This window comes from Prionailurus bengalensis, chromosome E1 (assembly GCF_016509475.1).
Source record: "Prionailurus bengalensis isolate Pbe53 chromosome E1, Fcat_Pben_1.1_paternal_pri, whole genome shotgun sequence".
In the NCBI taxonomy this organism is placed as follows: Eukaryota; Metazoa; Chordata; class Mammalia; order Carnivora; family Felidae; genus Prionailurus; species Prionailurus bengalensis.
Window position 1 is genome coordinate 15,190,897 of NC_057347.1, and position 25,406 is coordinate 15,216,302.

Consider the following 25,406-nt stretch of genomic DNA (forward strand, 5'->3'; position numbering starts at 1 on the left):
CCAGCCCGCTGGACTCCACCCCTCCCAGGCCAGTGCCTCTCTCTGGAAAGGTCACTTTTCCCCATCCTCTTTCCCTTCTCACTTCCGATAAGGAACGGCTGAAGACCTGAGGGCTCACTCCCAGGCCAGGAAAGTGTCAGCTGTGATTTAGCAACAATAAAGAAGAAAACAGGAACGGGGTGAGGGGCACCTGAGGGTGCTATGGAAAAGTAAGAAGCCGACAGGGCTACAGCTGCCCAGAGCCAAGGAGTCTGGGGACCAACTTCCCAGGCATTAAAGGCTCCAGAGGACGGTGGGACGGGGGCCTCCTCCCAGTGTCGTCCTGCCTCTCTGGCTAAACCCCCTCTGTTCAACATGGCCAGCCCCCAGCAGCTCTGGCCTCTCAAACTTAAGGGGTTTGCCCGCTGCTGTGGGGAGGTAGGCACCCTGGGGGAACATGCAGGAGGGGCAGTGCCTACCGATGGATCCTGTTGGCTTAGGGCGGGATGTGCTTCTGGTTTGGGGAACACTGAGCTCTGCGGCTGACACCGGTGAGTGGGCAGCAGGAGAGGCCTGGCCATGGAGCTGCTGCGGCGAAGGACCCTCCTAACCTTTGACCTGGAGGCCAGGGTCCCCCACGGGTGGCTGCATCAGCTCCTCTGGTTACCTGGGACAACAGGCATTTCCTCCATCCCTCGGCCCCTCCTCTTCCTGCCCCAACCCGCTGGGCCAAGAGGCCTCCCAATCAGACCTGGGCTGCTCCAGCTGTGTCCTGAGGAGCTGGACCAGACACATCCCCCGGGGCCAGAGTGGAAGCCGAACCAAGTGGCCATCCCAGTGTGAGACCAGATTCCTGACTCCGGGAGCAGCCAGAGCCAGTGGGCAGGCAGGCTTTTGCTCAGCACGCTGGCTCTCCATCGGCAGAATGGCACTGCAAGTGGAGCTGATACCCACTGGGGAGATCATCCGCGTGGTTCATCCCCACAGGCCCTGCAAGCTTGTAAGCTGGGATGCCCTGGGCCGGGAGGAAGGGTGGCAGCATCTCCCCAGGGCCCAGCAGCTCCCTCTCAAGCAAGCCCCTCAGGAAAGAGGTGAGCAGTGGGGAGGGGTTCTGATCCTTGGCTGGACAGGAACAGACTGGACAAGAAGGGGTAAATGAAAGGAAGGGGTAAGAATTTAAGCACCTCTAGGAGCAGGGTTTTTCTAAGCAGCGATCTAGGTGTGAATCCCTTCTCTCCCAGCTCCCTGATCCTCAATAGGCTGGGCTATAAACTGGCCCTAACACGTAGGTGACAGGACTGCTCTGGGGCCAAAGGACGGGCGGTGCATGTAAAGCTCCAGACGCATAGGACAGGTTGAATTAATGCCTCCGCTTCATTCAGCCCAAAAAACCAGGACTGGCCAGCTCAGAGCGGTAGCTTGGGCAGGGAAGGAGGGGGAAGAGAGACAGGTAGGCACAAGTGGGGAAGAGCTGAGCTGGCCTGGCAAAAGCGGGGCGGGGGTCGGGTTTGCTCTGAGGATGCAAAGCGGCCCTAGGATGGGGAAATGCATCCCCTCGACCCCAGCGCTGCAGCGAGTGGGCCAGGTGTGGAGAGTGCGTGAGTGTGTGTGTGTGTGTGTGTGTGTGTGTGTGTGAGAGAGAGAGAGAGAGAGAGAGAGAGAGAGAGAGAGAGAGAGAGTGTCCGCGTGTGGCTGTGACGCGCGCCCCGTCCCCGGAGCTGGTTGCGGAGTGTGCGGCACCGAGTCTCGGCGGACTCGGGCGGGGGCCAGGGCCGGGGCTGGCCGGGGCGGGGCGGGGCGGGAGGGTTCGCGCGCGCGCGCCGGGGCCTGGGCCCTGCCCGGGATGACGACAGGCAGCGGCCCGGCCCCGGGCGGGCCCTGGGCGGGGAGAGCGTGCCGGGGCCGCGGACTCCGGAGCCGGCCACGCCGCCCGGCCTGGCCCCCGCCTGCGCACCCGAAGAGCTGAGCCGGTGGGTACGGGGGGCGTGGGCGCACGGCGGGCAGCAGCCGCGTGGTCTCGGGAGGGGTCGGCCGGCGGGGGGAAAAGGGGAAAGGGCAGGTGGCCGAAAGCCGAGCCCAGCCCGGAGCTGCCGTGCGGGAAGGCGGGGGTCGCCGGCCTGGGGATCGCTGGGGCCGAGGGGCGGCCCGGGGCGGCCTGGCCCGGCCCGTGAGGGGTCCCAGAACTCGGCCTCGTGGAGACTTAGATTACTTGAAGGTAACGTGAGGGCGGGGAGGGGCGGCTGGGGTCACAGGATCCAGGCACCCTGTACCCCCTTTGGGCCCCTCCGGCAGCCGGGGCTGCCTCTGGGTTCCGGAGAGGACGCTCGAGCCCCGCCCCTTCCCGTACTCCGCCCCCGGGGCCCTGCAGTGCCAGCTTCCCCGCGCCTGGGCGCCCGGGAGTGCGGCGGCCGGGGTCTCGGAGGTGAACGAGAGAATGAATGGTTGGTCCACGGCCTTATTCAACTCCCGGCACGCTCTGGGCTCTGTGATTCGTTCATTCATACAGGCGTCCACGAGGGGTTACTGAGCCCCTACTGTGTGCCTAGCCGGGGTGTACGCCCTGGAGGGAGCAGTCTCCTGGGAGAGACTGACAAGGAAACTGGCGATTAGAGCACGATGAGATATGGAGGGGGCTATGTGTTGGGGGAGGCAGGAAGGGGTTCTGAAGGAGGTGATACCTGAGCTGAGTCTTCAAGGATGACTAAGAGTCAGTCAGGTGGGGAGAGGGAGGGTGCGCCCAACCAAGGAAGGTGCAGGTGCAAAAACAAGAAGCTTAGGGAGAGAGCGACGTGTGATAGGGATGGGGGCAGTTCCTCCTGGCTGTGTGTGGTAGTAAAAGAAGGGACTGGAGAGGACCACCCCTGTGGGCACATCGGGGTGAGCTGAGGACAGAGGGGGCTGCTGGAGTCTATATGCAGGTTCCTGGCAAGAAGCATTAGGTGTGAAGTATGGGCTTGGCACATGGAAGGGTGCCCTATAAACTTTCACTCCGTTAACATAAGATGTTGATTAATCAGACTTGCATTTGTAAATACTACAGGCTGTTGTGGAAAAATGGATTGGAGGGAGGAAGGCTGGGAGGGCAGTGTGAAGGTTGCTGCCTGATCCAGGAGCACAAGAGTGAAGGGGGAGCAGAGGGAAGGTTTTAGCAGGTGGTGACTCCTTGGTATGAGAAATGGAGGGAAGTGAACAGGACTTTTGATGCCAGATGGTGATGACTAGCTGGAGGTGTCTTCCTCCTTTCTACATATAGGATATTGAACAAAGAGGATAGGTCAGGGGGGCAAAATGCTCTGTTTACTTCCACTGGACCCCCAAGCAGAGGTGTTTGGCAGGCCAGAGACCCATGATTCTAGAGCTAGAGTGTACAGCCCTTGACTGGGGCCCTGTGAACAATCGGGTAGAGCCCTTTAGTCCCCACCTTTCATCTCCCTTGCCCCTCACAACAGTTGCCTTAAGTCTGGAACAGTCCTTGGTGGGGCAGCCTGGGCCCAGATCTAAGATACATCCAATAAATATAAACTGAGCATAATGAATATAAACTGAATATAAACTCTTCTGTGCCCAGCACTACACTGTGGGTGAGAGAGGCTATGAGTCTGTTTCCCCAAAAGGCCAGGAGGCTGCCTCGGTGGAAATCAGCTTTTAGCAGAAATCTGGGGATGCTCAAAACACCCGCTCCAGATCTGCATGGGTCCTTTGAGGCTCTTTGAACATCTGAGGCTGCCACTGCCTTCCCCACTCCTCCAGAGGCCAGTCTTGAGGGTACCTGGCCCACACTAGGTAAAGGGCACTGGATGACCTAGGTCTGCTGGGTCTGCCCCATCCCTGCCTTTAGAGGAAATGACACAGGTGGGAGGAAACCCAGAGGTAGTCTTGGGAAATAAGTCCTGGGTCACTCATGTGTCCATGGCTTCTCACCAGCGTGCAGCCAGCCCCTAGGTGCAGGGCCATGCTGGGGGCCCAAAGGCAGTGGCATACTCCCTAGCTATTGCTCCTAAGGCCTACATATCGATAGTCACACAAAACCGACACGGTTGTATACTGGGCACTGCAGTCACGGGGTTACTGAGGAAGGTCATAGCCTGCCAGGGCAGCGAGTTAACCCTTGCAGAGAAGCGGAAGCTTGGACATCCACCAGCCAGCGGGCGGGCCTGCCTCTCTCCTTCAGGGCAGCCCTGCAGAAGCAGTGAGTGCTGGCGTTGCCGGTTCCAACCCCACCCCTCCTTTCACTAGTCCTGGGATCTTGAACAAGTCATTCACCTGCCCAGACTCAGTTTCCCCGCCTATAGAATGGGGTAATAACACAGACCTAAAGGCTTGGCTTGGGAGCATGGAAGGGAGTACGGTAAGTCGGCGCTGAGAACGCAGGAAGCTCCAGGAGCTGCAGCCTTGGTCGCTGTGTCTCTCACACCCTCGGTTCCCCGCCTCCCTACCCCTCCCAGGGGCTGGCGCTTCCGTCCAGTGAGGCGGGGCGGGCGGGGGCCGGGACCCCGGCTGGGGCCGCCCCTCTGGCCTGCCCGGCAGCGAAGACGCCCCCTCCTTCCGCCGCCGGGCGGCGGCTGTGGGGGCGCCAGCGGGCATCCCGGGAATGCGGCGGCGCGGCTCCGGGTGGGGGGTGGGGGGGGTGGCCGGCAGGACCCCTCCGCACGCGGATTCCCCTCATTCCAGCCGCTTGACGCGGCAGCGGGCGGGGCGGGCTCTGCGGCCGCGAGGCTCCTCCCGCTCTCCGCTCCTCCTCCCCGGTCCGCGAGCGGCCGCAGCGCCAGCCCTGTCGCCCCCTTACCGCAGGGAGCCATGCTGCTGGTGGGGCTCGCTCGACCTCGTTCCCCCAGTATCCAAAGGCGCTCCCCACCCCGAGTGGGCTGGAAGCTGAGAACCCTCCCCGCTCCCGTTCCCTTCTGGATTTTAAACCTGGGACGCCGCAGAGGGCGCCCCCTTCCTCCCTGAGCCCGCCTCTGTCGGTGGCGTTTAATACCCCCCCTCCTCTCCCACCCATCTCCCAGCTGCGCACCCAGTCCCCTGGCCCCTCCGCAAGGCCCCATCTCCCAGCTGGTGCACCCCCCGCGGGGTCCCCCGGGCCGCGGCTCCGACCGGGCTGTTGTTCTCGAGGTAATGAGCCTCCCCACGAGGCTGCAGCCCGCACCTGCCGCAGCCTCACCCCCTCTCGGGGGAGCCTGGGTGCGAGGGGCATGCTGGGGCTTTAGGTCTCGGCCCCGCCTTTTCCTCTCTAGGACAAGTCCGCGTTACTGTGCCTCAGGTTCCTTATCTGTCAGGTGGGAAACAGGTAAAGTTTACGAGAGCTGTCTGTAACTGGCAGGCACGCCTGAGGGGCTTTCCCCACTATAGGAAGTGTGACCTATCTGGCCCAGGGCCTGGCTCTTAGTAGGTCTGTCCCAAGCACGTGTGGAATGAATGTCGGGCCGAGAGAGGGAAGTGCTTGTTGAGGGATTGGGAGGTGCCTTCGCGCTTTATCTTAGCCTTCCCAGCAATCTTTAAGGCAGGTATTAGCCACATTTTAAGGATGCAGAGTTGGCTCTAGGAAACCGCCTTGTTCCCATACAGCTCGTAAGAAATAGCCCAGCCTTTTGCAAGCACCAAAGCCTTTTAGCCATCACCGCCTCTGCCAGCGGTGGGATCTGAGCTGGAGTTTGCCCCTCGAGTGCCTTTTAAGACCCCAGCGACTGTGGGGCTGCTTGGGGCTGGTTTGGGAGAAGAGTGTCCTGGGGGATCAAGAGGGAGAGGAGAGGAGCCCCTGAGCGAAGCACAGAGGCCCTCGTTAGGGTGTCTGGGATAGGGGAGAAGGGTATAGGCCCCAAATGCTGGAGGTCGGGTGTACATTTCCCAGATGGAAAAATGAGACCTCCTTAGGGACCAGACACACACCGCGCCCGGCAAAGGCTCCCTGTGGCCGTGGCTGTCCCTTGGGTGTGCGCTCCGTCCTGACTCCGAACCTAAAGAGATTTTCTTGGGCCTTAAGGACACTGGGCCACCCCCCAGAGAGTATATAGGGGTGGACAGTGTCCTGCACGGAGGCTCCGCCCGCCTGGGCGCGCCGGCCGTATTTGGACATTTCGGTCTATTTTTAACTTTCCTGGGACTTGAGGTTGGGGTGAGGGGAGATGGAAATCCTGCCTCCTTCGGGACCCAAGGGCCTCAATCTTCGTCGTGCGCCTGCCCTGATGTGTAGTGTAGACACAGCCCGGAAGTCAGTTCCGGGTCCGTGTAGACGCGGCGGCCGTGCGGGTTCCGGGCCCCACCCTGGAACCAACAACGCCCCTCCTGGAAAACCTGACTCAGGCGGAGCCCCTGCCGGGCGGGGAGCTCCGTTCCCCCCCCCCCCATTTCCACCCCCGCACCGAAATCCCGCGTAGTTCCCACCCCACTCCCACCAGCTGGGCAGGAACCCCCGAGTGCGAACCCCGTGCGAGGCGGGGGCGGCCGGGGAGTCCCGCGCTTCCGAGGCTCGCGCAGGGGGAGGCGCGGGGGGCGGGCCGGCCCCTCCCTCGCTGACGCCGCCGCCGCCGCTGCCGCCGAGCCCCGGGCGGAGAGCACGGGCAGCGGAGCAGGGCGCCAGACCGGCCGGGCAGGATGCGCTACCGGGCGTCGGTGAGCGGAGGTGGCGGGCAGGGCGGGGGGTCCCGGGCGTCCCTCTCTGCCTCGCGGCGCCGCCTCGGCCCCGCCAGGAAGCGGGCGCGGCCCAGGAATTTCGGGTGGAAAAACGTCCCGGAAAGTTGCAGGGGGAAGAGGCGGAGGCAAAGAGGGCCGCGGGGCACTCGGACCCAGAGCCCGGCTGGCGGCTCTCAGGGAGGGCTGAGAGCACAGAGACCCGTCACCCAGAGGGCAAGGGGGCGGGAGCTTTGGCCAGATTTGGCAACAGCTTCGGGACAGGATTGGGGGGGGCGGTTAAGGCGGCGAGGGACAAGCCTGGGAGAGGCAGGCCAGACCCAGAGGGGTGCCCCAGGCCAGAGATCTGGATGCTTTGTGGTTGGAGGAGAATTGATGGCCTCAGTGGGATCTACAACCCCCCTCCCACACTGCCACCTTGCTTTTCTCCGACCCTTGACACTCTTGACGTCAATTTCCTAGAGCCCCCTCTCCTCCTATGTGAAGAGTGTAACCTGGGGTGAGGGCCTTGTTGAGCCTGTGTGCTCTGGAGGCAGCTGGGCTTTCCATGGTAAAACCCCCACCCCCTTGAGGCTTCTGGGGCTCTCAGGAGGAGGGTGTCTGGGGAGGCTGGCAGCTGGAGGAGAGGGTGTGGCCCAGCTATGGGAAGGAGTCCCCCCCCCCCCTCCCCTGCAACTTCTGGGGTGGGTGTTGAGTCCAGCTGGGACAGGAGGCCCTCTGGGGAAATCCCTCTCCTGTGGTCTGTTGGTGGCCTTTTGCTTGGTCCCTGACTCTCTTCTCCTGGAGATTTTGATGAGTGAGGGTGGCAGAGATGGCTCCACCCTGACTGCAGAATTCACTCTGAGCCATTTTGTCCTCCAAAGCACCTGTCACACGTGGCCCAGAACTAAGGGACTTGAGGTCACCTGGTCTAACTCAACTCCTCCTTGAGGAGGAAACAAGCCAGAGAGAGGAGGGGATTTGTCCAAGGTCAACAGAGCATTCTTTTTATTATTCCAGGGAGTTTCTTCTCATGACTCCTCTTTCTCTACACAAAAAGCAGTGCCTGCCTGGATTTAGTGGCCTTGCTTCACATTCCTCAGGGTCTTCTGTGCCCCAGTGTCCTGTGTCCAGGTGCCATGTGCCCCACATGGTCCTTGTTCTGTATGACCCATGTCTTCAATGTTCCATGTGCCAGCTTCCTGTGACCCTGCCCCTGTACCCAGCATGGTCCATCTCTTGGGTGTTCTCTGTGTCCTGGGTGCATGTGCCCCTGGTTGCCCTCTGAGTCCCACAGGCTGAGGTGGAAGAGAAGCAGCCTTACCTTACCCTGCTGGCTCTGACCGTCCTGTGGTCCATTCCCTGCAGGCCCTGGGCAGTGACGGGGTGCGGGTGACCATGGAGAGTGCACTGACGGCCCGTGACCGGGTGGGGGTACAGGATTTCGTGCTGCTGGAGAACTTCACCAGTGAGGCAGCCTTCATCGAAAACCTGCGGCGACGCTTCCGGGAGAACCTCATTTACGTGAGCCCCAAGTGGAAAGAGAAGGGTTTTGGGGGGGCACAGACACAGGTCTGAGGGGGAAAGAAGCACCAGGAGCCTCTGGGAGAGACTTCTGATTCTCCTCCCTCAACCCCCAGACCTATATTGGCCCCGTCCTGGTTTCTGTCAACCCCTACCGGGACCTACAGATCTACAGCCGGCAGCATATGGAACGTTACCGGGGTGTCAGCTTCTATGAGGTGCCACCCCACCTGTGAGTGACCCCCAGCCTCTCCAGGAGTGACCCCCCTCCACCTGAGATGACCCCACCTGAGATGACTCTCACTCTAGAATATCCCTGATCTCCAACCTGGGATGAATCATTATTTACATCTGTGAGGGGTCCTACAATCTCTCACCTTAGAGTGACCCTGATCCCCGCTTGAGATGAATCTCTCAACCCCATCTGGGTGGGGCCTCCCCAGCCCCCACCCCACCTCACACCCCTAGCTCCTTGCCCCCAACTGTACCTGGGCATGGCTCCCCAACCTCAGTGACTCTGCGACCCCAATCTCTACCTGAATGACTTCCAGGACCCCCACCCGTGAGTGATCTCCTCAGTCCTCCATCTCAGAGTGACCCCCATTTCAGGGTGAAGGACCTTCCCTGACCCGCAGTCCTGAGGGTCCCCCAATCCCCATCTGTGAGGGCATGCCCAACTCCCACCCACAAATGAATTCCAAGCAAATATGAGAAATACGGGAATCCCTGTGCCCCATCCCCCTCCTACCTTGCCCCACTCCCATCCCTTAAGCTCCTGACAAGCCTCTGCCCCAGGTTTGCAGTGGCCGACACCGTGTACCGGGCACTGCGCACCGAGCGCCGGGATCAGGCGGTGATGATCTCTGGGGAGAGCGGGGCAGGCAAGACAGAGGCCACCAAGCGGCTGCTGCAGTTCTATGCTGAGACCTGCCCAGCCCCCGAGAGGGGGGGTGCTGTACGTGACCGGCTGCTGCAGAGCAACCCGGTGCTGGAGGTAGGGGACAGCAGTGTCTGCAGGGAGGGAGGGGCAGGGAGAGAACACCAGATATCCCTCATACCCCCCTCCGCTCCTAGGCCTTCGGAAACGCCAAGACCCTCCGGAACGATAACTCCAGCAGGTTCGGGAAGTACATGGATGTGCAGTTTGACTTCAAGGTACCTGTGGATGGGTCAAGGCGGGGGGAATGGGATTCCCAGGTAGTAGGCACCCACTCGCCAGGTCTTTGGTATCAGCAAATATTTTTTGAGCGTCTACTCTGTGCCAGGTGCTGTTCCAGGTGCCAGTGGTACAAGCAGTGAAACAAAATAGACAAAAATCCTGCCTCCAGGGAGATAGACAATAAACAGAAAAATGTAATTTAGGTGACGAGTGCTATAGCAAAAAATAAAATGAGGTGAGGGGTGGGGCCAGTTGCTATTTTAAATAAGGCAGATAGGGTAGACCTCACTGAGAAGGTAGTATTTTGGTAAAAGCTTGATGGAGACAGGGGAGCAAGTTGTGCGGATACCTAGGGGAGAGAGTTCAGGCAGCGGGACTAACCAGTGCAAAGGCCCTGGGGTAGGAGAGTACCTGGTAAGGACAGCAAGGAGGCCAGAGAACAAGGTGCCCAGGAATAGGAGGGGAGACTGGATGGTGCAGGCACTTCTGGGTCTTTGTAAAAAGTTTAAAAAAAAAACAACTCTGAGTAGGGGCGCGTGGGTGGCTCAGTCGGTTAAGCCTTTGACTTTGGCTCAGGCCATGATCTCATGGTTCATGAGTTTGAGCCCCGTGTCGGGCTCTGCGCTGACAGCTCGGAGCCTGGAGCTTGCTTTGGATTCTGTGTCTCCCTCTCTCTCTCTGCACTGCCCCCCCCCCCCCCCCCCCGCACATGCTCTGTCTCTGTCTCTGTCAAAACTAAAGAAAACAAAACAAGAAACTCTGAGTAGAAGGGGAGCTGTTGGAGGGTTTGGAACAGAGGTGCGTCATGATGTGACGTTGCTCTCCAACAGATCATAGTGCTTTGTCGAGAGTAGATGGTAGGAGAAGCAGGCTGAACAAGGAAACCAGTCCAGAGGCTGGTGGTTATTAAGCCGAGATGACAGATGACAGTGGCTGGGACCAGTGTGGGGGCAGTGTAGAGTTTTGGATGTTTTGAGGGTTAAGGCAGCAGGATTGGCTGCGTGGCGGGACATGAGGTTAGGGAGGAAAAGAGGCTTCCGAGAGGAGGGCAAACTCCTTGGGCCGAATACCTAGAGGGGCGGAGTGGCCATTGACCAAGATGGGAAGAGAGGAGCTGGTCTGAGGAGGCGACACCACGAGTACAGGGTGCAGTTCCAGGCCTGTTGAGTGTAAGCGGCTCGTCGGACAGCCAAGTGGAGTGGCCAGGTAGATAGGGCCGGACGTGCTTATTTCCCAGATGGGAACACGGAGGCCAGAGGGGGTGGCTGGCTGAGCCCATGCAGCTAGTCGCAGCTCTAGAATTAGAGGCCAGGAGTGCAGAGGAAGGCGGGGGAGGGTGGGTCGGAGCCTATCCCCAGGCCCCCTGAACAGCCACCACGTCCTGCCCTGCCCACAGGGTGCACCTGTGGGTGGCCACATCCTCAGTTACCTGCTGGAGAAGTCCCGAGTGGTTCACCAGAACCACGGGGAGAGGAACTTCCACGTCTTCTACCAGCTGCTGGAAGGGGGCGAGGAGGAGTTGCTGCGCAGGCTGGGCTTGGAGCGGAACCCCCAGAGCTACCTGTACCTGGTCAAGGTGAGTCGCGAGTGGGCAGGGCGGGTGCCACCCAGGGAACGCAGCGCCGGGGCTGGTGACCCAGCTCTGCCCTTCCCCCAGGGCCAGTGTGCCAAAGTCTCGTCCATCAATGACAAGAGTGACTGGAAAGTCGTCAGGAAGGCTCTGACAGTCATCGACTTCACTGAAGATGAAGTGGAGGTGAGGCCGGTGCTGGGGACGCCCCCCCTTTCCTCCTGCCGCACCTGGAAAACCTCCGTCCGCTTTTACAGCCCTTACAGCTCCCTTCTCTCAGACACTCCCCCACCTATTCCTCGCTCCATCTGACTGCTCACCGGTTGCCCTCCTTGGCTCTCTGCCCCTCCTGTGACCCCCACCCACCCCTCCCTGTTTGTCCAGGACCTGCTGAGTATTGTGGCCAGCGTCCTGCATTTGGGCAACATCCACTTTGCCGCTGATGAGGAGAGCAACGCCCAGGTCACCACCGAGAACCAGCTCAAGTATCTGACCAGGGTGAGTGGGGTGAGCAGAGGGCGAGGGCAGAGGGGCTGGGGTGAGGAGGAGTGCACCCCCACCATGCCCACCCCCTCCCTTGACAGCTGCTTGGTGTGGAAGGCTCGACGTTGCGGGAAGCCCTGACACACAGGAAGATCATCGCCAAGGGGGAGGAGGTGAGGCCAAGCCTTTGTCTCAGGACGTGGGGGGTGAACGGGGTGCAGGTGCTCCAAGGCCTCTTCTGAGACTCCCACCTCCAGGAACGCAGCCTCCTGTCCTTACGCCGTCTTCCCTCTGATGTGGCCACTGTGGCCTCTCCTGGCGTGCCCCACCCCTCAGGCTCACCAGGAGCCGGGAGGACAGAGTGGTCGTGGTTTTCTGGTGCTCGGCCTGAGCCCATACGGGAGGCAGATGGAAAGGGGTCTGTGGCATTCATCTCCCGTCTCACCTTGGCTGGCAGCTCCTGAGCCCGCTGAACTTGGAACAGGCTGCGTATGCACGAGACGCTCTTGCCAAGGCCGTGTACAGCCGCACTTTTACCTGGCTGGTCAGGAAGATCAACAGGTCGCTGGCCTCCAAGGTGAGCTCGTGGCCCTTGGACCATGCTGCTTCTGAAGCAGCAGAGAGGGCAGTCCAGGGAGGCCTGGGGCTGGGTGCTGGCAAACACCAGGACCCACGCTCTTTGTTGAACCGCTGGCCCTAGGATGCTGAGAGCCCCAGCTGGCGGAGCACCACGGTCCTTGGGCTCCTGGACATTTATGGCTTTGAAGTGTTTCAGCACAACAGGTCAGCCCCCCCATCCACCTGCCCGTCTCTCCTCCCATCTCCCCTGTCCCGGTCCCTCTCCTCTTGCCCCTGCCTCTCGTATTCTTGACGAAGTCCCGGCCACCTCGGGTCTTGCTCTGTGTACCTTCCCTTAGCTACTCCGAGTCCTCCCCGCATCTCTCCCCTGTCCTGATCCTGTGTCCCCCTTGAACTACCGTGGGCTCTTCTGTTTCCTTCACAGCTTTGAGCAGTTCTGCATCAATTACTGCAACGAGAAGCTTCAGCAGCTCTTCATCGAGCTCACCCTCAAGTCGGAGCAGGAGGAATATGAGGCAGAGGGCATCGCGGTAGGTGCGAGCCTACAGGTGTCCCTATGGACACCCCATAGGAAGCCAGGCACTGGGGTCCCCCGGACAAGGTGCTAGGACCCCATGATGATGCCGTCCTTCCCTTTTGCCCTTCAGTGGGAGCCTGTCCAGTATTTCAACAATAAGATCATCTGTGACCTGGTAGAGGAGAAGTTCAAGGGCATCATCTCCATTTTGGTGAGTCCTTTGCTCTTTCAAGGACTCATATTGGGGGCTGGGTGGGAGGATGTTACTCTGTTCCCTGTTCTCTTAGGCCTGTCCATGGAGGGCCTGAGTTTGGTGTTGAGTAGGGACAGGGCAGGGCTGTGTGTGGAGGGTGAGGTGAGGTGCTGGTCTGGTCTGGAAGCTGTCTGTGGGAGGCTCCCTATGATCTGCCCCTGTCCGCTGCATCTCTGCTTCCTGGCACGATGCCCCTGAGTCTCCTGTGCCCTCCGGCTCCTTCCCTGATACATCCCTCATCCTCTGCCATTACCCCCCCCCCCCCAGGATGAGGAATGTCTGCGCCCTGGGGAGGCCACGGATCTGACCTTCCTGGAGAAGTTGGAGGACACAGTCAAGCACCATCCGCACTTCCTGACGTAAGCGGGGTGGCCGAGCAGCTTAGGGGCAAGGGCTCGCTTGGGGAAGAACCTGTGAAGCGCGGGATCCCCGTACAATCCTAAGACCCCAGCCATAAGGAGAGATGACCAGGGGAGTTGCTAAGCTGAGGACAGGTGCACAAAGCCACAGCTTGTGGTGCGTCCACAAAGTAAGAAGCTAAGAGGAGCATGGCTCCCTCCTTATTCTTTTTTGAGAATGAAACTTAAGATTTTTTTAGCTTCCTTATTTGGAAGTTGCTCTTTCTTTAAGGATTCCCCTAATGTGGGAAGGGGAAGGAAAGAAGCAAGCACCTCTGCCCTGCATCTTTTGTGCACATCACCTCCTCTAACCTGAAGCAAGCCTGTAAGGAGGCATTCGTGGTGCTTTCTTCACTGTACTGAGGCTCCAAGAGGTGACGTCATTTGCCTAAGGTTATCACACATTTAGTAAGTTGCAGAGCTAGGACTCAGGCCTGGAGCTGTTGAATGCCAAAGCCCTGAGCATTTTACCTTTTTATTTTTTTATTTTTTTATTTTTATTTTTTGCTTAGTTGTAACCTTAAGGGGCACCTGGGTGGCTCAGTCGGTTAAAAGTCTGACTCTTTTTTTTTTTAATTTTTTTTCTAATGTTTATTTATTTCTGAGACAGAGACAGACCATGAGTGGGGGAGGGGCAGAGAGAGAGGGAGACCCAGAATCCGAAGCAGGCTCCAGGTTCTGAGCTGTCAGCACAGAGCCCGATGCGGGGCTTGAAGTCACAAACCGTGAGATCATGACCTGAGCCGAAATTGGTCACTCAACTGACTGAGCCACCCAGGCACCCCAAAAGTCTGACTCTTGATTTCAGCTCAGGTCATGATCTCATGGTTTGTGAGTTCAAACCCCGCATCAGCTCTGCACTGACAGTGCAGAGCCTGCTTGGGATTCTCTCTCTCTCTCTCTCTCTCTCTCTCTCTCTCTCTGCCCCTCTCCTGCTCATACTCTCTCTCTCTCTTTCAATTTATTTATACATAAATAAACTTTAAATTAAAAAATCGTAACATTAAAAACCTCTTCCTGGGGGTGTCTGGGTGGCTCAGTCAGTTAAGCATCCAACTTCGGCTCAGGTCATGATTTCAGGGTTCTCAGGGTGCAGCGCTGACGGTGTGGAACCTGCTTGGGATTCTCACTTTCTCCTCTCTCTCTGCCGCTGCCCCACTCACGCTTTCTCTCTCTCTCTCATAGTAAATAAATTAACATTTTTTTTTCTGATTGTAAAAAGAATGATGCTCATTAGAGAAAAATTGGAATGTGTGCAAAAGCCACTTGTTATCTAGCTTAACACCCAGAGGTCATCACTGTTAACAATGTGAGGCATTTCCTTCCTGCCTTTTTCTATATGTTTTTTTTTTTTTTTTTTAATTTTTTTTTTCAACGTTTCTTTATTTTTGGGACAGAGAGAGACAGAGCATGAACAGGGGAGGGTCAGAGAGAGAGGGAGACACAGAATCGGAAGCAGGCTCCAGGCTCTGAGCCATCAGCCCAGAACCCGACGCGGGGCTCGAACTCACGGACCGCGAGATCGTGACCTGGCTGAAGTCGGACGCTTAACCGACTGCGCCACCCAGGCGCCCCTATATGTTTTTTTTTCATAGTTGAAAACTTATTGTGTATAAGGTTCAGGATAATGTTATATCCTGAGTGTTTTCCTGTATCATCAAACAGAAAAATTTCCTCAAAACACTTCCTCCAGTGGCTCTAACTCACAGATATTCCAGTGCTCTCACCCAGCCTCTGGAGGCCCCTAGCCAGCCTCCAGGCTTCTGCTGGGGTAACAAGGCTGCCACAAACATCCTTGTGCTTTAAATCTCTCCCTGTATCTCTGGTTAGTTGCTTGGAATAGTTGTAGAAAATGGTGGGGGCGGGGGTGTGCCTGGCCGGCTCTGTCGGTGGACCATGTGACTCCTGATCTCGGAATTGTAAGTTTGAGTCCCATGTTAGGTATAGAGATTACTTCAAAAATAAAATCTTAGGGGCGCCTGGGCGGCCGACTTCGGCTCAGGTCATGATCTCGCGGTTTGTGAGTTCGAACCCCGCGTCGGGCTCTGTGCTGACAGCTCAGAGCCTGGAGCCTGTTTCAGATTCTGTGTCTCCCTCTCTCTGACCCTCTCCCGTTTATGCTCTCTCTGTCTCAAAAATAAATAAACGTTAAAAAAAAATTTTTAAAATAAGTAAATAAAATAAAATAAAATCTTAAAAAAAAAGTAGACAATGGGTTAAAGGGTATAAATACACTTAAGTAATCTTTTGGGGCAGATTTCCATTCTTAAAATGCAGTGGGCAGCACTGAGCCTTCTGAGCAGAGTCACATAACAGCCACAGGCAATGAAAGGAGACCTCTGCCCCGTGAGCCCCAGCCGCGCAGAGGCCTGCATCCCGGTCCTGGCACTGTGTGACCCTGGGAAAGGCCGTCTGCCTCCCTGAGCCTCCGCAGCTGACAGCCCTGCCCTGTCTGTCGCCAGGCATAGAGGGTTGTGGCGTGGCCCAGGGCGTACCTGCTCCTTACTAGATGCCCGATTCGTCTCTTGAGCCTCTTCAGCAGGAAGGCGCATGGCTCAGGCCAGCAATCTGTAGCTTCCTCTCGTTCTCCAGGCACAAGCTGGCTGACCAGCGGACCAGGAAATCTCTGGGCCGTGGGGAGTTCCGCCTTCTGCACTATGCTGGAGAGGTGACCTACAGCGTGACCGGTGAGGATTCTGGAGCTGGGTCCCCACAGTGGGCAGGGAGAGGGGCTCTCCCTCACCTCGTGTCTGCTCCCTTCTCCCAGGGTTTCTGGATAAAAACAATGACCTTCTCTTCCGGAACCTGAAGGAGGTGAGAAAGACTGGGGAGAGGGATCAGGATCTGGGCACTGACTGACCTCTGCCCCAGGAACGGGTCCCACCTGCCCCTGTGCCCTGACTCCCTGCTTTGCCCTCACAGACCATGTGCAGCTCAGAAAATCCCATTATGAGCCAATGCTTCGACCGGAGTGAGCTCAGCGACAAGAAGCGGCCAGAGACGGTGTGGAGGCTGTGGGGACCTGAGGGGGCACGTGTGTGCACGTGTGTGTGGATGGGTGCCTGCGTGAGCCAGGAGTTGGCAGCGTGCATGTGAGCTACGTGTTCACTGGTACACATCTGTGTGCGTCTAGGAGGCTGCCCGTGGGTGCATCTGTGCTGGCTTCCATGTGTGCACCTGTCTCTACCTGTAGACCCACACATGAACCCCCGAGTCCTTGTGGGGATTGTACGTGTCTCTGCATCGGCACTTGCCTGCATTCACCCACTCGGCAGACATTTGGATCAGACATTCCTAGGCACTTAGGAGACCCAAATGAATAGGTGCTTTCATAGAAATGTGCACAGGGTGCTTTGGAAACAGAATAAGGAACAGCAAATTGCCTGAGGGAGTAGAAGTGGGGAGAGCTGTCTGGAAAGGCTTCCTAGAGGAAGCATCTGAGATAACTTGGGACTAAGTGCTTGTCAGAGGGACCTATGGGAGAGCACAGCAGGCAGAGGAAGGCCCAGCACAGACCTGCAGAACCCAAAAAAAGACGAGGAGGCTGACAGGAGAGTGACATCATGGAGAGAGAGGCTGGGAAAGGCGGGTGCGGCCAGTAGTGCCTGATTCAGGGAGAGCTCCAGTGAGCTGAGGGCAGAGGTGTGGCTGTTGGGTGTGGTGGGAGGAGGCCCCGGGTCCCAGCAGGAGCGGGCTCAGTCTGAGGTAGAAGCTGGAGTACTGCAGGCTGAGACACGCTGGCAGGGAGGGTGCAGAAACCATGGGTTGCCCAGTGTCCCACTCCCCAGTCCCTTGTTCCCTGATGCATACCCCTCGCCCTCCCCACACACACATACCTCCCTTCGCGGGAAGGACACGCACCACTGTCCAGGCCTCTCCAGCAGGCTGCAGGTTCACGTATCCACTGATCTCCTCCAGTGCCTTCCAGGCAACCCACTGGTCTAAAATGGGCCCTTGATTGCACAGTGCCCCAGGCCTGCCCCTTCTGTGTCCCTAACTCAGGACGAGGATCACCCACCACCCCGTCTCACAGGCCAGAAACCTGGGCAACATCCGTGACTCTTCAGTCTCCCCCATCTCCCTCATCCAGACAACTACTGGATCTTGCTGGTTCCTGCTGCCTGAATACTTCTTAGCTCCTTCCCCTCAGCCTGTCCCCATAACCACTGCTCCAGTTCAGTGCTCTGAGCCAGCCAGTGTCATCTCTGGTCTCCTCCTGGCTTCCTGGCTGCCCTTGCCACCCACCCTCCATATATTTGTTTAGAGGTCTTCCAAAATGCAGATCTGTGCCTGCTGTTCCCTCATTCCAGATTCCTCATTGGCTCCCTATTTCCCTCAGGAGAAGTCAGTCCCCTGAAAGTGACTCTCCAAGCCTGTCATGATACTGCATCTGCTTGCCTCTCTAATCCTATCTTGTTTGCTCCTCATCTGGATCCTTTCACTGCTTATAGCTCCCTGGGTACATGAAACTTTTGCTCAGGCTGTCCCTCTGCCTGAATACCTTCCTCTCCTCTCTTCCTTCTGGCTATCTCCTACTTATCCTTTAAATCTCAGCCCAAGGGGCATTTCCTGATGCCCCTTACCCCACCGACTAGATTAGTTGCCCCTCCTTGATGCTTTTGGAACCCCCAGGCACACACCTCTGTCATTGATGGAATTGCGAATCTGTTGAGAAGTCTGCTTCTCCCATAGGCCTGAGATCCTTGACGGTCTTGATGAGCAGTGTGCAGAGACAATGGTTAGATGCATAGGCATTAGGACACACTGGTAAAGAAGGTGGCCCTGAAATTCTAGAAGGAGAAAGAGTTGTCGTCAAAGGGAGATGTAGAATCGGGGTTGTGGGGATACCTGAACAAGTGTTTTTGTTTTTGGTTTTTTAAGTAATCTCTACAGCCAATGTGTAAAAGATGGGGTGTAGAGATTGGGTGTGGCTTGAGCCCACAAGAGTAGGTTCCAATGATTGAGTCTCAGCCTGGTGCCTCCTGAGCAGGGTTTTTAGATAGGAGTGAGGTTCCTAAGCTGATGTCTCTAGCCCAGCTGGAAGATGCCAGCAGTCTGGTCCCTCCCTCTACTGTGAGCTTGGGGAGGCAAAAGGAAGGGCCCAAGTAGGGCCCAGGGTAGCTGTGGGGACTGGCGCCACTCCGCTCCAGGAAGGGGCGTCTGCAGGGTTCAGCAGCTTTGCCCCAGTGAGGGGCAGCTGCAGGGATCCACAGCCTTGGCCAACCTTCCATTCACTTTGGCTGCCCAGGTTGCCACCCAGTTCAAGATGAGCCTCCTGCAGCTGGTGGAGATCCTGCAGTCCAAAGAGCCCGCCTATGTCCGCTGCATCAAGCCCAATGATGCTAAACAGCCAGGTAGGTGCCTCCGCCCGCCATAGGCCTGTGGGGACTGGGTCACCCCTGCAGGTCGCCCCTGCAGGGGCAACAGGCTATCCATCCCTGAAAGTCCACTGACCACCCTGTTACCCCTCCCCCAGGCCGCTTTGACGAAGTGCTGATCAGGCACCAGGTGAAGTACCTGGGGTTGATGGAGAACCTGCGCGTGCGCAGAGCCGGCTTTGCCTATCGTCGCAAATACGAAGCTTTCCTGCAGAGGTGGGGGCGTGGCCTGGCTCAGCGCCAGGGAAAGGGGGTAGGAGGGTAGGAAATTTCTGGGTCCTGTGAGAGCAGACAGGGATTCTTAGCCCCATTTCAGAGACTAGGACACTGAGTCTCTGAGCTGCTGTGGGACGCATGCCAGGGGACCCTCCATGCTGGAAGGCCTAATATCAAGCTAGGTGGACAGGATGCCAGTGCTCCCAACCCCATCCCCCACCCCACCCGCTCAGGGACCTGCCCTCATAGAGGACCTGGTTAGGGGTCCATAGGCATGCATCCACATGCTTGTCACCAGGTGGCATGGTAAAAGTCTATGAAGAGGACAGAGTTTCCAATCAGTTCAGAAAGGATAGAGCAGCTTTGTGGTTGGTCTAAGGGGCTGGAGAGTCAATCAGATTTGAATTCCATCCCTGCCACTTTCTAGCCCTGTGGCCTTAGATGAGGATACATCAGTTTCCTCCTCTTTAAAATGGATGCAGTGGTGGGGCGCCTGGGTGGCTCAGTTGGTTAAGTGTCCGACTTCAGCTCAGGTCATGATCTCATGGTTCGAGAGTTCGAGCCCCGCGTCAGGCTCTGTGCTGACAGCTCAGCGCCTGGAACCTGCTTTGGATTCTGTGTCTCCCTCTCTCTCTACCTCTTCCCTGTTTGCTCTCTCTCTCTCTCTCTCTCTCTCTCTCCCTCTCTCAAAAATAAATAAACTTTAAAAATTAAAAAAAAAATGGATGCAGTGGGGCGCCTGGGTGGCTCAGTCGTTTAAGTGTCCTACTCTTGATTTCGGCTCACAGTCATGAGATTCGGGCCCCTGTGTTGGGCTCTTTGCTGAGTGTAGAGTCTGCTTAAGATCCTCTCTCTCCCTCTCCCTCTCTCTCTCTGCCCCTCTCCTGCTCACTCTCTCGAAAAATAAATAAAATAAAATGGATATAGTGACAAAGTGACCTCTGAGGCTTTTCATGAGCTGCAAGTCATGGGTGGGAGTACCCAGCATGTACCCCAAAAAGCTGATTTGGGTCCCCAGGGGTCGGGGGGAATTGATTGGGGTGGGGCCTGGGTGCATTTCCACTCCTCCTGTCTCCAGGTACAAGTCACTGTGTCCAGAGACATGGCCCACATGGGCAGGACGGCCCCAGGATGGGGTGGCTGTGCTGGTCAGGCACCTGGGCTACAAGCCGGAAGAGTACAAGATGGGCAGGTGAGTGGTACCCGCCCACACCCAGTGTTTGGGGTGCTAAGGGGTAGCAAGCAGGGGATGATCACTGCTGCCTCCTCAGGACCAAGATCTTCATCCGCTTCCCCAAGACCCTGTTTGCCACAGAGGACGCCCTGGAGGTCCGGCGGCAGAGCCTGGGTAAGAGAGAGGCCACACCTTCCTATCCCAGTGGGGTCTGTTCTAGGGAGAAGGAAAGAAATCACTGCATTTGGGCCTTTTCTCCAGGAAGCCCAGTTCACTCACATTCAGCTCCCCTCCTCCTTACCAGCTCCAGTCCTGCTCCTGGATGCAAACTCTGAGCATATTCCCACCTTCCTTTGCTCCCTCCTTCACTCCTTCACGCATTGCATTCTCCTCCTCTTATGTATCCTCTCATTCAGTAGTTCCTTCAGCCACTCTCATTCGTGCCCCTCAGTGAGCTCTGACAGTGCCAGGCCCTCAGCTGGTTCCCCAGGGCTCTGGCCAAGTGACTTTCTTTCCCCACCACAGCCACGAAGATCCAGGCCGCCTGGAGGGGCTTTCACTGGCGGCAGAAATTCCTCCGTGTGAAGCGATCAGGTGCGGGGGCCCAGGGATCCTCAGAAGGGGCAGGGTCTGGGGCTAGAGTGGGCCGCCATCGTGAGGAGATTAAGGTCAGCCGTTTGTGGTCTCCGCAGCCATCTGCATCCAGTCTTGGTGGCGGGGAACGCTGGGCCGGAGGAAGGCAGCCAAGAGAAAGTGGGCCGCCCAGACGATCCGGCGGTGAGCACCGGGGCGCCACGAGGGGGTGGTGCAGAACAGGCGGTGGGGCGCTGCCAGGCCTCTCACCCCCACCCCTGGCGGGCCCACACCCCCAGGCTCATCCGTGGATTCATCCTGCGCCACGCACCCCGTTGCCCTGAGAATGCCTTCTTCCTGGACCACGTGCGCACCTCCTTTCTGCTCAACCTGCGGAAGCATCTGCCCCGGAATGTCTTGGACACTTCCTGGCCCACACCGCCACCTGCCCTGCGTGAGGTCCGTGGGCTTCCCTACTGATCTGGGGACCGTGAAAGCACTCAGCGGAGGGGCCTACTGATCTTGTGGACGGAGAAGCATTGGAGGTCCCCCGAGGGAGAACTGGAGCTGGGCCACGGAGAATGAGTTCTTTTGAGAGAAACGGTTCAGGAATGGAAGGGATGTCCAGGTTGGGCGGGGGGGGGTCACTCCGGCAAAGGCCCAGTAGTGGGCATATGCCTAGTGTCTTCAGAGGGAAGGGAGCCGGGCTGTGTAGGTGCCCTGACCTCCCTCGTGCCCTCAGGCCTCAGAGCTTCTGCGGGAGCTGTGCATGAAGAACATGGTGTGGAACTACTGTCGGAGCATCAGCCCGGAGTGGAAGCAGCAGGTATGGAGAGTGAGGAGGCAGGCGTGGACTGGGACTAGCCAGCGAGGTCGGGGCAGCGTGCTGGGAGGAGCATGTCACCTCCCCCCCCCCCCCCCCGGATTTACGGTGTGATGTCAGACGGATCCCGGGCCCTATTTGGCCTTGTGTGTGAGGTCGAGGCTGGAGTGGCTCCTGGGTGGCAAATAGAATTTGTCCTATGGGCCCACTCCACCGGAGTGGTAGAGGCTCCCCAGAGCCCTGTGTTGAAAAGGCTACAGAATCAGTCTGATCGGTTGGTAACGTCTGCTGTGGTTGCACGGATGGACGATGGTGGCTGATGTGCCTTGTGTTGGCCAAGTCACTATTGGATGATGCTGAAAGACCCACCAGCTCAGATAACCTGTTAGTAGTTTAGAGTATCAGCAATCAGCCAGCTTCAAGGTGCCAAGCTAGAGGTGAACGCCAGGGGCCCCAGGGCCTGATATGATGGGGAGTTAGCCCCCAGGTCGAGCCTAGCCCCTGGAAATGCTGTCTTGACCCTTCTGGAAAGCCTTCTGTCTTGTTAGTGGGGTTGGGGGCAAAGCAGAGGGAGAGGCCAACAGCAGGGTTGGTGGCAGGGCCTCGCCTCCTGGTGCTGGGGCCAGAGAGAAGGTGAGAGACTGTCTCAGTTCCTAGGGCTGGCCTGCCCCTTCCCGCTCCCTGATGGTTCCCACCCCTTGTAACCCCCACCTCCCGCCCTTGTCTCCTCAGCTGCAGCAAAAAGCCGTGGCTAGTGAGATCTTCAAGGGCAAGAAGGACAATTACCCCCAGAGTGTCCCCAGGCTCTTCATCAGCACACGGCTTGGTGAGCCCCTTTCAGTGCTCCGACCCTCCAGCACCATCCAACTTAAGTCCCCTCTCCCCTCCCCTGACCTCTCTCTCCCCCACCTGCGTTGCAGGTGCAGATGAGATCAGCCCCAAGGTACTGCAGGCCCTCGGCTCTGAGCCCATCCAGGTGAGACCACGGTTCTGCGGCCTGAGGGCTGCATGGGGGGTGCTCAGGGCCTGGGCAGAGAATGAGGGGCTGCCCTGGAGGCCCCGTAGCCCCTCCCCGAGCCCTCACCCCACCTTTCATCTGCAGTATGCGGTGCCTGTGGTGAAATACGACCGCAAGGGCTACAAAGCCCGCTCCCGGCAGCTGCTGCTGACACCCAGCGCCGTGGTCATCGTGGAGGACGCCAAAGTCAAGCAGAGGATTGACTACACCAACCTGACCGGTGAGCGAGAGCCCAGGGCTGCTTAGGGAGGGCCCCCGCTCTGACCCTTGACCCCTAACCTCTGCCATTCTCCTCAGGAATCTCTGTCAGCAGCCTGAGCGACAGCCTCTTTGTGCTGCATGTGCAGCGGGAGGACAATAAGCAGAAGGTACCCTGTTGGGGCCTGGGCGGCAGGGCCGAGGTGGGTTCTCGAGCTTTGGGCAGGGCCTGACCCCTCTCTCTTCTGGACGCCCCCAGGGGGATGTGGTGCTGCAGAGTGACCACGTGATTGAGACACTGACCAAGACAGCCCTCAGTGCTGACCGTGTGAACAACATCAACATCAACCAGGGCAGGTGAGGCGGTCAGGGGTGATGAGGGGACCAGGCGTGCGTATGCAGACAGCCCTCACACACCCCCTTCCTTCCAGCATCACGTTTGCAGGGGGCCCCGGCAGGGATGGCATTATCGACTTCACGCCTGGCTCAGAACTGCTCATCACCAAGGCCAAGAACGGGCACCTGGCTGTGGTGAGTGGGGCCAGCAGGCAACAGCCCACCTCCCTACCAGTAGCCCTGGGGCTCAGGTGAGCCTCGGGTGCCGAGCTTCCTCGGCAGCTTGGCAGAGCCTGGGCAGCTCATCCATGGGTCTCCATCCGTGGGGCATCAAACCACCTTGTTCTTCCCATGGCCCATTGAGGGCCAGAGAGTGGGGCCATATGAGCCTCCACGGTGCAGAGGGTCATAAAGATGGCAGCATTGGGAGGTGGGGGAGGCCTGGGAGGCTCGAGGGGAGCTGTAGACAAGGCCCACTCTGGCAGGACGGGGAGTCCTATGGGAGTAGGATCGGAGTCTCCAGGACTGAGGCCACCAGACGCCCACCCCTCAGACCGCCACTGCATTTATCTAATCCATGTAGACAAGCACCCAAAGCGCCTGGGTCTGCTTCCTACTCACCACTTGGGCTTCTCTCTCTGCCCCCATAGGTGGCCCCACGGCTGAACTCTCGGTGATGAAGGCGCCCACTGGACCCCCTCCCACCTCCCAATGCTTTGCTTCTCCCCACCTCCCCTTCCCACTTACCAAAGACTCGAGCTTCTAGACAGGGACCCAGGGACACCTCGAAGCCCACTGACAAATTCCTGCCTTTTGCTCACCCCTCTCTTGAGGGAGCAGCGGGGGCCAGGGAGCCACCCCAGAAGTGGGCCAGGCCGGGCCACAGCAATAGGAAAGCCGGGGACAGAGGCGGCCATGCCAGCCCCACTGCCGATGCCAAATATTTGAGAGAAGGGAACTTTTGCTGAGGTTTTCTCTGAGATTTTTTGATGCTTTATAAGAAACTATTTTTTAAAAAAGCTATTTTCCCACCCCAAGACACACTGGATGTGTTTTCCCTGATGCCAGCAGGGCAGGGAGTGTAGCCGAGGGGTTGGGTGGTCTGGGCCCCGGTGCCCTCTCCCTTGCCCAGGCCACTCTCTCCTCTTCATTCCCTTGGCACCTTTCTTTCTGCCTGCCTGCCCACCTGTACCCTTTGCAGCCCACTCTGTCATCCCCTTGGGGGCTGAGACCACCTCTGCCTGCCCCCTTCTTCCTGCCTTAAAAATACCCTTTCAAAATCATCACCCCCGCCTGAGGACATCCTGGAGCGGGGGAAGGGGTCTTAGACCACAGAATTTGGAACACGCCGAGAGATCATCTAGTGTAAGCTTCCTGGTGTGACAGAGCAGGAGACAGAGGCCCAAGAGAAGGGATGTGCCCTTCATCCAGCAGGTTGGGGCAAAACCAGGACTGCAGTCCTGTCTTCAACACACCTCACTGCCTCTCCAGGGACAGGTTCATGTCTTTAAGGGTGCGTGTGGCTCCCTAACCAGCAATCACCCTGGGGGCCAACAGGTGGGAGAAGCAGTCCTACCTGAGTCTATGCCTTAGGATGACAAACATCCTGTTTATATACTTTGGCCCCAATTCAAGGATGTAGGCCCTTTCCTGGCCCTTACGCCCTCCTGTCTGCGGAGCCCAGGGAAGAGGCTAGCCTTGGGAGGAGCTGCAGAGGCATCACCTCTTTCTGCTGTGTCCCCCCACCTCCCCAGAGGGCCTGAGCGCTGCCCAGCTGCCTCTGCCCTCCTGGGGGTCTCAGCCCACCGCTGATACTTCTGCAATCCAGAGAAACACTAAATAAAGCAATATGTGTTTGCCAACATTGGTCTGCTTGTGAATGTTAGGAAAAGGGACAGGACCCCTAAAGGCAACCCAGGGTCTTGTGTTAGAATTTTTGCCTTGTCCACAGAAGGAGGAAGGCAGGGCGCCTTCCCGGAGGGAAAACAGAAGTAACCAGTAGCTGCAACACAGACTTGCTTTTTCGTTAACTGTCTACCGAAGGGCTGCTCAGCCTGGCCCACTGCTGTGGGCCAGGGGAAGATGCATCTCACACAGTCCCTGCCCAGTGGTCCTCAGCCCGGCGGAGAGAAACACAGCCCAGTGTGGGAAGTGCAGGCCCCAAGGGGCACGCTGACTAGCGATGGACTCAGTGGGGGAGAAAGGCTGTAAACACTTCACAGAGAAGATGACATCTGAGCTGGGTCCCAAAGGATACGCTCCAAATTCTGTGGCAAGTGGCAAATAAAATCTAAATTGGCTTGGGCAGAAAAGGCATTTATTAGCATTAGCGACCTAATGGTCCCAGGGTAGGGCTGCTTGCAGGCACTCAAACAACATCGTTAAGAACATGTCTGGGACCGTCTCTTGGCTCAGCCTTCCTCTGCGGTGGCTCCACTGTCAAGCAGGTTCTGCCCTGTGGCATGGCGGCAACAGTCAGCAGCAGCTTGGGGCTTTCACTCTGTGAGTTGAGCATAAGGAGGTAGGAAAAAAGAGCGTCTTTCCCAGTAATTCAAAAGTCTCAGGGGGCGCCTGGGCGGCTCAGTCGGTGAAGCGTCCAACTTTGGCTCAGGTCATGATCTC

The 25,406-nt window shown here is 58.0% G+C and overlaps 1 protein-coding gene across 6 annotated transcripts; it reads left to right on the plus strand.

The window, feature by feature from the left end:
* The first annotated feature begins 709 nt into the window (after positions 1-709).
* Positions 710-24,646, plus strand: MYO1C (myosin IC). 6 transcript variants are annotated; one of them, XM_043583475.1, is made up of 32 exons: positions 710-979; positions 7,954-8,109; positions 8,226-8,341; positions 8,905-9,103; positions 9,184-9,264; positions 10,665-10,844; positions 10,926-11,024; positions 11,223-11,336; positions 11,423-11,494; positions 11,779-11,898; positions 12,022-12,104; positions 12,325-12,430; positions 12,548-12,628; positions 12,938-13,029; positions 15,661-15,755; positions 15,836-15,882; positions 15,991-16,071; positions 18,317-18,422; positions 18,545-18,662; positions 19,741-19,854; positions 19,934-20,010; positions 20,362-20,430; positions 20,529-20,613; positions 20,709-20,868; positions 21,152-21,235; positions 21,965-22,058; positions 22,153-22,208; positions 22,335-22,470; positions 22,548-22,618; positions 22,708-22,805; positions 22,880-22,979; positions 23,435-24,646. In XM_043583475.1, exons 1-32 carry the CDS (start codon positions 905-907, stop codon positions 23,459-23,461), a joined length of 3,192 nt encoding a protein of 1,063 aa, XP_043439410.1. In that variant the 5' UTR covers positions 710-904; the 3' UTR covers positions 23,462-24,646. The 6 variants fall into 6 exon arrangements, with proteins under 6 accessions (XP_043439410.1, XP_043439414.1, XP_043439411.1 ...); XM_043583479.1 differs by lacking the exon at positions 710-979 and adding an exon at positions 1,823-1,949; XM_043583480.1 differs by lacking the exon at positions 710-979 and adding an exon at positions 5,225-5,266.
* Positions 24,647-25,406: the final 760 nt, after the last annotated feature.

Excerpts from the sequence above, each read along its gene's own strand:
- MYO1C (XM_043583475.1), top strand. The coding sequence starts at position 905 with ATGGCACTGCAAGTGGAGCTGATACCCACTGGGGAGATCATCCGCGTG. Across the intron at positions 12,431-12,547 it reads ATGAGGCAGAGGGCATCGCG|TGGGAGCCTGTCCAGTATTT; the intron begins GTAGGTGCGAGC and ends TTTGCCCTTCAG. Across the intron at positions 20,614-20,708 it reads GCCGCCCAGACGATCCGGCG|GCTCATCCGTGGATTCATCC; the intron begins GTGAGCACCGGG and ends CCACACCCCCAG.